Source organism: Marmota marmota, unplaced genomic scaffold, assembly GCF_001458135.2.
Source record: "Marmota marmota marmota unplaced genomic scaffold, marMar, whole genome shotgun sequence".
NCBI lineage: Eukaryota > Metazoa > Chordata > Mammalia > Rodentia > Sciuridae > Marmota > Marmota marmota.
Window position 1 is genome coordinate 36,936,809 of NW_025999900.1, and position 13,215 is coordinate 36,950,023.

Genomic DNA, 13,215 nt, shown 5'->3' on the forward strand with positions numbered 1-13,215 from the left:
AGGATGCCTGTGAGCTCAGAGGTAAAAGAGGAAGAGAGATAGAGATAGAGATAGAGAGATAGAGATAGAGATAGAGATGGGGGGGGGGAGAGAGAGAGAATGAAAATGAGTTAGGAGATGCACCCCCTTGTGGGCAAAGTGGGAAACTCAGTGGGATTGTTGACCTGCTCTCTCCAGTCAGTACTGTAGCTCTGCTCTGGCTTCTTTTCTAAGATACCTGTTAGCTGTTGGATGGTCCATCATAATTCTAAAGAATAGTTGGTATTTTTCATAAGTTCATTTTTACCCGGAACATCAGATTCCTTGGAAACTCCATGCCATGCCACTTCTAAGAAGAATTTAATTTTACCTTCTCTTATTCAGTCATTATGGCAACTATATGATCCACTGAAAAATCATCTGAGCAAGTTATATAACATCAGAGGAATGCCAACACATTTAGTCATCAGTAGATGACTTTAGATGGCAGGGACTAGACCTACACTCTTCCCACACCTGGAACAATGTCAGGAACTTAGCAGGTGGTTAACTAATATTTCTTAAATGTGAAAATGAAATTTGTTTGGTTGAGGAAATGTCACTATTAGAATATCATATTGTTTCATATTTATGACATCAACTATAAGAGACACAATTTAACAAAAGTCTTTCAAAGAAAATAATTTTTTATACATACCAATTAAAATTGAAAAACAGCTGGGGATGTAGCTCAGTTGTAGAGCACTTGCCTATTGTGCACAAGGCCCTGAATTTGATCTCTAGCACCAAGAAAAGAAAAAAAAAGAAAACTATGGAATTCTTAGTATTGAATAAATGCAATAAGGAAGAAAAGATTTTCAACCAGTTTCTTCTGGGACCAGTTTCTTCTGCCCTAGGAATTTAATGATGCCTAGATAATGTGATTGAACTATGCATATCAGGCAAATTCTTTTGTGTGTGTCTTCAAAACTGTTGTTATTCTGATGCTAAATTTCCATGGAAATTTGCCTTAAGTGTGCTCTCTACATGTATCCATTTCCCAACATTATTAATCAATAGAGGTTAATAAAAATTATAATCATTTTAGAATAGTATACTCACAGAATGTGAATTTCTCTTAAGAAACCAAAAAAATAAGCTCAATTTCAGCTTCAAGGATTATAGATATGTTTGCTATTGTGGAGAATGATCTCATAGCCGGATAACATGTATGAGTTACATAATGATTAAATTTAAAATACATATTTGTAGATATATCCACTGATGTATAAAACAAGATCTTCAGGATTAGAAAAACAATCTATTCAGGTTGTGTTTATTGCACCCATAGTGACACAAGTTTACACAATAACTTTTGGGAACACTGATCAAGGCAGACATTCAAGGTCTCAGTGAGGCACTGTTGGGGTCAGCACTGAAGGAGCCTCGAATCCTCACAGGGCTTTAAAACCACTCTCCTTCATGGTAGAACTGAAGTAACAGTAGCAAAAACAAAACCCACTTCCTTAAGTTGTTTTTGTCCATTTAAATTAGAACAAGAAGCCTGAATGATCAAGGGACAAACGGGGAGAGAAGGCAGGATGACTTTTTTCTGCCAAGCCCTGCCAGTGTTTATCCTTGGACTTGAAAAACCTTCTTTAATGTGATTTCTGTAAACACTAGCTCTCCATGAATTTGGAGAAGGTATCTACATGGTCCCATGTAAGGTGTAAACACTTACGGGCTCCAGACTGGGGTACAAAATTAGGTCTGGATGTTGTTTGGGTTCAAAGTCACTTGGCCCTCTTCTTGTTGCTCCCCTGTGGTAGAGAAAGCAGTGTCTTTCTCCTTTCCTGGTGTTTTAGGCTCATATGTCTAACCCAGTGTACCTGAAGTCTAAGCACAAATAGCGGCTCAGCGGTAGAGATCCCCTAGTATGGGCGGAACCCAGGTTCGATTCTCAGCACCACATAAAAATAAAGGCATTGTGTTGTATCCAACTACACCTAAAAATAAATATTAAAAAAAAAATAGAGTGAGCAGCTTCCCTTTCTGTAATTTCCTTTACTGTTTTTTTTTTTTTTTTTTTTTTTTTTTTTTTTTGTATGGGGTACTGAACTCAGGGGCACTCGACTACTGAGCCACATCCCCAGCACCATTTTGTATTTTATTTAAAGACAGGGTCTCACTAAGTTCCTTAGCACTTTGCTTTTTGCTGAGGCTAATTTTGAACTTGCATTCCTCTTGTCTCAGACTCTTGAGCTTCTGGGATTACAGAAGTGCACCACTGCATCCAGCTCCTTTACTTTCCAACTCAACCTTGATCCTTGAGTTATAGCAACACTCTGTTGCCCTGGAAGATCCTAGTGTCACAGCATGAGTTCATACACTGATGACTGTCATTGAGAAATTGTAGCAGAGGTTTCAGTGGAATATGGTAGAACTTAGAGATCAATGAAAAAATTGCATAAGCTAATTCACAGCTAACAATAGATTCATTCAGACAGCCTGACTTCCAGAGCGCAGAATCTCTGCTTCAGGGACTCAGTATTATCCAGCTATGTTAGTCAAGAGTTGGCCAGGAAAACCAATCAATTACATTCTTACTTGTATGAAATGAAATGTTCTTGAAAATGAGAGAAACTAGCAGAATTATGTTTTATAATTGATCTCTGTAATAAGTAGACAGTAGTTGACTGCAGACTATAACCCCTCTGGGTTATATAAATTCCTCTTTGGAAACTTTAGAGTTTTTCAGAAAATTGGTTCTGAACATGAGAAGAAAGACCATATCCTAAAGGTACAAATTAAGCTAATGACAGCAAATTGAGCTAATTTCTGTTATTTATTCATGAAAGTTCTAAGAACTTTATTAAAGTTCTAGAAACATTAAGACCTTTCTAGGTGCCCTAAAGATGCACCCTATGTATATCACAAATGGCTCAAAAAATGCTACTGAATGAGTTTTCAATAAATGACACACAAACAAAAAAAAAATGGTTTTTCATTGAGGTAAGGAGTGACAATCTCCTAGTACTACCCTGTGACTATCATTTCTTAGTTCATTAACTTTTAAAAAATTCTGGATTCCTTTCCTTCTATTCCTAAATTTTGCCTTCTGTCCCTAGTTTTTCTCATCCAAATTTTCCATTTGCAATAAAAATGATCTTATTGCTTGGAGCTAAGACCTAAGCACTTTGTCCACTCACATATTCATTATTATTTCTGAATAAATATCACTGAATATAATAAAACAAAAAACTAAAGAATCTGAATTAGGAAAGCATAAAATGCATAAAGTTTTCTTTTTGTTTATAGTGGCTCTTGTTTTTCTAAACTGAGTTATTTTATTATCAACTTTACTTTTCAACTCAACCTTATTCTTTGTATTGTGGAAAACTCCTATTGCTATAGATAACTATATTTCCCATAATCCCCTACGTCTTATGGTTCTGAGTACAAAAGTGAACTTACAAAATATTTGGGAGACAGACAGGAAGCAGCATCCCATTGTCTTCTGAACATTATCCTTGGTCAGAGATGGGAAAAGCACAGGGTCCTCACTAGTTCTATTTTGTTCTCACTCTTCCCTGATGGCACCTAACAACAAATAACAAACTCCATAGCACATAAATTACCATCATCACAATGCTTCTCAAATGCTAAGGGATCACATAAACTACTGCAACAACACCTGAATCCCATACAATTCCACAAAGAATTAGTGATCCTGATGCTGCCATCTTTGGGAATTATCACCACCCTCAACACCCATAATAAAAGGATCCCTGTGGCCATATGGTCATGAATAATTTTATGCCAGAATCTCATTTGAACTATTTTCCTCCTGGGAACACTTCTGTACCAGGTGTGTCAGGCACATGCTAAAAAGCCTATTGTCTGCAAAACTTTGAGACATGCTCAAAAAAAGCATGGACTTCACAGGCTCTAAAACCACCTCTTCCAATTACAAATCATATGACTTTGGACAATTGTCGAAACACCTCAGAGGCTCAGATTAGAGTTAATCATGTTTGCCTCATTGAACAAACATTAATATTTCATGACATACAATATCCATCATAACTTGTACATAGTGTTTAATTAAATTGTTGGTTCTCATCCCCATTTTCCTACCAGAACAAGAATTATATTTTAGCAACATTTAATTATTCTAAAACTCATCCAGATTTTTTCACCCAGGCCATTGGTTCTGTAGATGTACATTTTGATCAGGCCTCCAAGCCTGATTAAGTAATGGAATCAATATGCCCTTTAACCTTATCTGCTTGCAGGGCAGTATGACAAGAACCCATGAGAAGGAGTCAGACTATCTGAGTATACAGCAGACTTCTCACTTACTAGATATATGACTTGGATATGGTATAAGGCCTCTGAATCTGCTTTCCCAGCTCCAAAATTAGAAACATAGAGCTAACCTAATTTTCTCATGGGTTTTATGTTAATATGGCATAAATAGATACATAAAATACAATATATTCTTATCCAAATATTGTTAAGTGCATCAGAACTCTATTACATACCAAACATGGTCACACTACCTTACAACTTTTGCCCTTCATTTTTCTGAACTTAGAGAATAAATTTTGAATATAAATAGTAACATTTTAAAAATGAAATATATAATAATATAGCACTTAAATTTAAGAAATCAGGGCATGTTTCTCTGCCCACCATTTCAGGGTGGCTTTATATGGGGTGAGTTGAGAGGCATGACAGAAGCCCAGCCCAGTAACACGGTACCCAACACCAAAGCCAACCAACACAAAACCAAACTTCCACTATTAAAGATGCTTTTCATTGGCTGAGCAGGTAGTTCATTAATAAAGCACTTGCCTACCATGCTCTGCATTCAATCCCCAGTACCACAAAAATAAAATTTAAAAAAACCCAAAAGATGCTTTTCTTTGCATATCAGTCTCTAGACATCTGTTTTCCAAATGTGAATGCTAGGAAAGGCAATAACATGAAACCACTCATATTTAGCAGATTTTCTCTTCAGTATTTGCAAAAGGAAATGCAATATCAGCCTCTACATGTCTATATAAGCACAGTATTTTAGCAATTAAGACATGTATTTGAGAACCTTAGTTAAAATTCTGTCCCCATATGATATTGGATAGGAAAGTTAAAGTTTAGCTTTCTCATCTGAAGATAGATATGGTAACACAGATCTGAAAACTACTGCAAGATTTAAAACAGATAATTCGTGTAAAGGCAATGGTAGAAGCTAGTGTGAACTAAGCATTTCACTAAAACATAAACTCCTTGGAAAAGGGATTTTCCTCTATTCTACTCTCTACCGCATCTTCAGTTCCTAGAATGCAGCCTGTAAAGAAATAAGGACCTGGAGCTGGGGATGTGGCTCAAATGGTAATGCCCTCACCTGGCATGTGTGGGGCACTGGGTTCGCTCCTCAGCAGCACATAAAAATAAAATAACGATGTTGTGTCCACTGAAAACTGAAAAATAAATATTAAAAAATTCTCTCTCTCTCTCTCTCTCTCTCTCTCTCTTAAAATAAAAAAGAAATAATTAATTTTTACTGAATAAGTGAATGGTGATTTTTCTTCTAGTAGTGATAGTAATATATTTCAATTAGTCATTCAATAAAGACTTATTTAACAATTTTTTAAAGGCTTACTGTTTGTCAGGTTTAGTAATATGTGCTGAGAATCATGCAATTACATTCTAAGGAGGAAAAAAAAGTGTGTCTGAGCACAATGCTCTTAAGTGGAAAGTATTGAAGCTTTTGAATATTCCCATTTTATTGTTTCTATTTTCTCAGTCAAATAGGAAGCCAATGAACAGGTGGAAGTGTAGATGTGAGTATATTTATTGTAAGTTTGAGGTTTAGTGCACAAAGAGATTGATACCTAAATAAAGGAAAAATATATACCATTGAAAAATCAAAAGAATACTTATACATTATATTTAGATAAAACAAAGTAGGCTTTCAGAAGAAAATTACTAGAGTTTTTGGCTAGGCCAAAATGCCCTAATATTTGTTCTACAACTTTTCTAGATGTCACTGAGATGACATTCTTAAGAGATATTAACATTTAAATGAATAGTTTGAGTAAAGCAGATTACTCTTTATGGTGTGGGTGAACCCCACTTATCAGTTGAACCCCACTTATCAAAGAAAATTTGCCTCTAGATGGTCTTCAAACCTGAACTGCAAAATCAGTTTTCTGGGTTTCCAGCCTAGCTGCTTGCCTGAAGAGGTTGGAATTGTCATTCTCTACAAACGCATAAACTAATGCCTGAAAATAAATTGATACATAGATAGAACAGAAACACATCTTTATAGACAATATTGATAAGGATATTATGATCTTAAGTTTGCATACATGAAAATAACATATATGCATTGTTTGTAGCTTTTATATGCTTTTATGAGCATTTGTTATATTTTGCAATTTTTTATAAAATTTGAACCCCATGTTTGTAAAGAAACACTATAAAAGGATGATTGATTAGTTTTATTGATGGAGACAAGATATAGCATTGTGAGAAAGAACCCCTGGAGGAGCCAACTGATCACCAGTGACTGCTTAAGTCCCCAGAGATAACACATCACAATAGGGACATGTTGACTGCACCATTAAATGAACATTTCTAGGAAAACTTTCCCAGCATAGCAGAGGATGTGGCCAGTTCGTGCCTTTCCTAGAACAAAAGAAAAATCCATAAAAACTGTAAAGATGGGACATTAACAAGGAGAGAGTCCTATGAAACACTTTCACTATCTCCCAGGGCTGGGAATATAGCTCAGTGGAGTGCTTGCCTTGAATGCTTAAGGCCCTGGGTTCAATCCCCAGCATCAAAAAGTAAGGAAATAAATAAATATTTCCCAAGGATTTTATAAAATTTCTGTACATTCCTGTACAGTTTCTGAGTATACAGTTTTTATTTTGTACATAAGTCGAAGCACTTTCCTGTCAGAAAGCAATAGCACTTGCAATGGACAAAAATCAATTAGGTTTTGTGTTCCCTGCCTGTGACACTTCAATTCATATGAAGAATAATTTTCTGGGACAGTTATGCAAGGCTTTGCCCTCACTCAGGAACTCCATTTTTTAATATCACCTCACTATCCTCTGAAAATTTGGAAACAACAAATAGATTATTAAAACTGAAATTATTACTATATCAGGCATCTTCTTAGTGTATTTTAATTATATAGATTAATGTCTTTCATTATGTCATTTTTTTTTATTTTATTTTTACCTGTTCTATCAGTTATACATGACAGCAGAATGCTTCTCAATTCATTGTAATAAATGGAGCACAGTTTTTCACTTCTCTGGTTGTACACAAAGTAGGGTCACACCATTCATGCAATCATACATGTACCTAGGGTAGTGATGTTTGTCTCATTTCACCATCCTTCATACCTCCATGCTCCCTCCTCACCTCCTCCCCTTTGCCCAATCTAAATTTCCTCCACTCATCCAAGGTCCCCCCACTTTATGGATCAGCATCCACATACCAGAGAAAACATTTGGCCTTTGGTTTGGGGGGATTAGCATACTTTGCTTAGCATAATACTGTCCAACTTCACCCATTTACCTGCAAATGTCATAATTTTATTCTCTTTTAATGATGAGTAATATTCCATTGTGTATATATACCACAATTGTTTTATCCATTCATCTATAGAAGGGCATTCAGGTTGATTCCACAGTTTGGCTATTGTTAATTGTGCTGCTATAAACATTGATGTGGCTGTGTCACTTTATTATGCCATTTTTAAGTCCTTTGAGTATAGACTGAGGAGTGAGATAGCTGGATCAAATTGTGGTTCCATTTAAAGTTTTTTAAGGAATCTCCATACTACTTTCCATGTTGGTTGCACCAGTTTACAGTCCCACCATCAATGTTTGAGTGTACCTTTTCCTCCACATACTCGCCAGCACTTATTGTTGCTTGAATTATAACTGCCACTCTGACTAAATCATTGTGGCATATTCTTATAAGCAAAAACCATGTGAATCATACCTACCTTCTATTAGTCTTTCTTACCCTCTTCTCCCCAGATTCTCTTCCTCTTCTCTAATTCCTCTCTTTTTTGTCTGTATCCCACATATGAGTGAAATTATGCAATACTTTCCTTTCTGAGCCTGGTGTATTCCATTTAACATTATGCTCTCTAGTTTCATCAATTTTCCTGCAAATAATATGATTTCATTCTTCCCATATATCAATTGACAGAAACCTACGCTGATTACATAACTTGGCTACTATGAATTGTGGTGCAATAAAGATGGATATGTAGGTATCTGAATGGTATGCTAATGGATATACTCAGGAGTGGTATAGCTGGATCTTATGGTAATTCTAGTTTCTTGAGGACCCTCCATAGTGATCTCCATAGCAGCTTTCCTACCAACAGCACAACAGTGAGTCCCTTTTCTTCACATCCTCACCAACATTTACTGTGTTTGTAATTTGGTATGTGGTGGGGCAGGAGTACCAGGGACTCAACTCAGGGATGCTTAACCACATTCCCACCCCTTTCTTTAAAATTATTTTTTATATTTTTTTATTTTGAAATAGGGTCTCACTAAGTTGCTTACAGCCTCTCTAATTTGCTAAGACTGGTTTTGAACTAGCAACCCTCCTACCTCTGCCTCCTGAGCCACTAGGATTTGTTTTTATAATCTTGATGATTGCCATCCTGACTAGGGTGAGATGGAATGTCAATGTAGTTTTAAATTCCATTTCCCTGAAAGTTAAAGGTGTTTATATTTTTTCATATATAATTATTGGCTATTATTACCTCTTCTTTTGAAAAGTGTCTGTCTATTCATTTGCCCATTTATTGCTGTATGAGATACCCCTGAAGTCCTGTGGTCTATGAACCGTGGTTACCCTTGACTCTCCTGGGCCTGCAGTCTTCCCCCACACAAAGTCATATGTGTCTTGCTGTGAACTGACCATTTCTAGTCACATGTGACTCCCAAACCATACATACTCCACACTTTCTTAAACTTAATTAACATGATAAACCCTTTCATCAACATGCCAATAGTTTGCTTTTTCTGGCCTCTCATTTAATCAGCCATCATGTGACCTAAACCCTGAAGGTTTGGTAATCAGAAAAAAATGCCAGAGAAATTCTGCCTCTGAATCTTATGGCAATGAACTCATTAGGAAATCTTTACTACCAGATCAGTGGATAAAGTACAAGGATTTGAATCTCAGTTGAATTTAGCAACTAGCATGACATTCTCCATACTTAAATTACAAGAATTAAAATATAACTCACTTTAAAGATTTTAAGTAAACTTATTCAGAGGGTCTCCATAAGCAGACAGTCCACAGAAGATAAACACTGACCCAGGATCCTTGAAACACACATGCCTTGGCACAATAGCACATCAAAGACTATCAGAACAGAAATCTCTGTAAAAGCTATCAGTAAATACACCATTAATCCAAATTCTTTCTGTAATCTACTAGTAAGAGTTTAATAAGGTAGTCAGTAGATATATGTAAAAATTTTCTCATACACACCAGAAAGAATTATAAGGAAGCAATAAAAATAAATGTCTAGGAATAAATTTAATCATCTCAAAACAATAGAACTTTATCAAGAAAGAAAGACATAAATAAGTAGAAAGAAATAATATGTTTCTTTAAGTTAATTTTGTTGTGTATATTCAAGATTTACAACAGGATATTATAGGATACACATAGGTAATGAAGTGGTTATATAGTGAAACAAATTTACAGATCTATCATCTTAAATAATTTTTTGTAGAGTTGACAATAGCTAAAAATCTATTTAGCACAGTATACTCTTATTAACTATAGTCCTTAGATTTTATATTACATCTCCAAACGTGATGATTCTATCTATCTACTGCATTGTAACCTTTGACTAAATATCAGCAACACTTATCAGGGTATAGAATAAGGAATTTCATATATTATATTTTACATATTTTCTATGTTTAGCATGTAGTGTTTTCTAATCAGAAAAATAACAAATATAATTTTCTAAAGAGTCAGTAGCCCATATCTGAAAAGGATTGTGATACTAAAGGGATATTTATAGAAGATGAGTCAAAATAGCAAATGTTAATTCATCTTTAAAACCTGGCTTGCAAAACAAAGCATCATTATTTCCCTGGAAGAATCCATTATGTGCAGCTTTAGGATTGCTGAAGATGTGAGGGTGCCTGGGTATGAGGAGCCCAGAGTGGGCATGAAGTTCTGTGCCACACCTTGCCCTCTTCATCTCACATCACTTCACCTACATTCACTTTCACAATGCATATGTATATCAAAACATCACATTGTGTACTTTAAATATGTACAATAAAATAGAAAAAATAGGAATCCATCAAGTAACAATCAGCTAACAAAATGTTCTGACCCTCTCTGGGTCATCTTGAACCTACTGTATGTATTATATACTTTGAATGCCTATAGGCTAGTTTCCACTTGCAAAAAAAAACAATGTGGAAAAAGCAACACTAGAAGGTCTTTGCCAAAAAGGAAGCAGGTGAGGCTCAGCCCAGTCACAAGTTTGAGTACAGGCTGCAGGTGTCTGGGAAGCATCGTGCATCGGCTGCACAGAAGTAGACAGCTGAGTCTCCAGGTTGGGTGGCTGTGATGTTCAGGGAGAAGTGTTTGGCTTTCTTATCCAACACAACAATGAATCTTTGGATTTGATTTATCTCCTTATTTGAACGAATGTCTATAATATGCTGGGGACCTTTTCCAGCTTCTTGCTTATACCAAGGGAAGTAGGTTGAAGCACCGTCTGAATAAGTACAGTTGATAACAGTGCTGTCTCCCTCCTGGACACTCAGAGTAGAAGGATGCTGCTCCACCTTCTCTCCTTGGCTGACCACTGGGAAAGAAAAAGAAAAACAAGAAGGTTGTCAGGTTATTACTCTCTAGAATTTTCTTTTTCTACAGGATATGGAGGAGCTCTGAATAAAGCCAGTCTTCTCCCTGGACATCAAAAGAACATCCAGTAGAATCTCTATTATCCCCTAGTCCTAAACTCACAGCTCAGATGCAGCCACAAGAATACGAATAAAGCATAAATCAATGTCTTCATTGTTCTTCCCTTTGGACCATAGACTTGATATATCTAGCCAGGAGAGCTATTTCTGTTATCAGGTTGTTACTTTCTATCTCTAACAATTATAGCAGCTTCTCATATTGACTACTCAACCAATAAGAAAAAGGTTCCGCTTCTACTATAAACCTCTTTCTTCAGAGTTCATTTCAATGAACCCACCACTTTTTCTGCACCAGCTGGGGTAGACTGCCACCTTGTGGTCACATCACTAACTACTGAACTCTCAGGTTAAGTGGTCTTCTCTTTCCCCATGGGTGATTCAGACGCATAAATGCAGCAATATATATAATAAAGAAAGTCTCAGATAAAAAATCGAATGCAAAATAAGTATATAGATATCAATATTGATATTTGTGCACACTACTGGGTCATTTTTAATAAACTGGAAAAATGTAGATGCTATTGGTGTTTATACAATGATGGGCTCAGTTTACATGTTTGAAATCAAGGAAGCACCATGATTCATGTTCACAAGGAAAAATATAATACTTTCCTTTTCAACCAAATCTGCCTTTGAGATTTTTCTGTTACAAAGACAATCTTTTTCTTAAAGCAACGTGTAATCCAAGGATTAGAGAAAGAAGACTACTGGATATTTCATTGCATATTGATGCAATTAATATTAAAATGCATATTTTCTCCAAGTGACAAGTCCAAGCCTGATCTTGCCCATGACTTGCAACTCAAAAAAATGGACAGTACCAACAATCAAACCATGGTGTCTTCCCTCAGCAAAGATGATAAAAAACTAATGATCAAGTTCAAAAGTAAGGAAGCAGGGAGATAAGTTCTATAGTTATTAATATTCCACCCTTTAGGAATGTTAAACCCATAGATGGGGTTGATTTACAATGAGAAATATGAAATGAATGAAGAAATCTTTATATTGCCATGTGAGTTGTGTTCTGCAAAGTCCTGAAAGAAAGAGTAGAGATTCTCAAAAAACATCAGGCTACAGATTCAAAATATATGACCACATGTAAGTTTATTCTTGATGTGCTTTCATTTTCTGCTCCCAAAACATACTATATGTCCTTAAATTCAATGACTGACATATCTTCACTGGAATTTCCTCTAAATCATGAGCCAATCTTCCTGGCATGGATTTCTGCTGTCTTGACCAATGATTTTTCTCCCACTTTCCACTACAAAGTTCTTTCCCCCAAACATTATAAGAATCCTTCAGTTCTATAAATTTTTAGGGTTATCTCCCTCTGCCAAAGACCTTTTCTCATATGCTTTAATTTGATATTTTCTGATTGTTTCTATCCAGGGAAGCCTAACTACTGCTTGTGTCTGCTATAGGATAGTACAAATGGGAAACAGACCTCAAGAACTAACCATAATCAATAGTTTCTGCCCAAAGAAGATGACCTCATTTCAGAAGTCAAGGCCTCTTTCCTGTACGTGTACTCACTAGTACTCAAGATCTATAGAAAATAAATCTAATCACTTGGTCACCTCTCACAAGCTTAAAGATTAAGTACAGCTGTGATGAAAACCCTCAACTCAAAATATATATGTGTATATACAAAATATGTTATGCATATATTATGTATACTATGTGTTCATACATAAAATATTATATATAACATATGTTATGTGTTTATATACTATATATATGTGTGTGTATATGTGTGTGTGTGTGTGTGTTTCTATTCTAAGATTCTTCTATTTTATCACTCATTCAACAAATGATAGAATTATTAAATCCTTCCTTGGGTGAATTTCCCCTTTCTCAGATTTACATTTTTTTTTTTTTTTTTACTTTGAGATAGGGTTTCACTAAATTACCTAGAGTTTCAATAAATAATTTACAGTCTTGCTGGATACTTTTTTTTTTTTTTACTTTTAGACAGTCTTGCTAAATTACCTAGAGTCTCACTAAATTATTTACAGTCTTGCTAAATTGTTGAGACTGGCATTGAACTTGTGATCCTCCTGCCCCCACCTCCTACAGGCATGTGCAACCCTCCCCAGCTAGATGCAGACACTTTAGGTCAATGCTTACCCTTTTCAGTTATGGCACAAAGAAAAGGATTTTTCTAGCATCTTCACAGACTCTCAGTTGCAGAAGAACAGGGTTCCCTCCCCTTAGTCTCTGGATTTCACTGACCATTTTTGCTGACAGT

At 35.7% G+C, this 13,215-nt stretch overlaps 1 gene segment (V, D, J or C); it reads right to left on the bottom strand.

The window, feature by feature from the left end:
• Positions 1-10,511: 10,511 nt before the first annotated feature.
• LOC125615393 lies at positions 10,512-11,122 on the bottom strand. The segment is given in 2 exon segments: positions 10,512-10,846; positions 11,008-11,122. Coding segments are annotated over 2 exon segments (387 nt in total).
• Between the last annotated feature and the right edge of the window lie 2,093 nt (positions 11,123-13,215).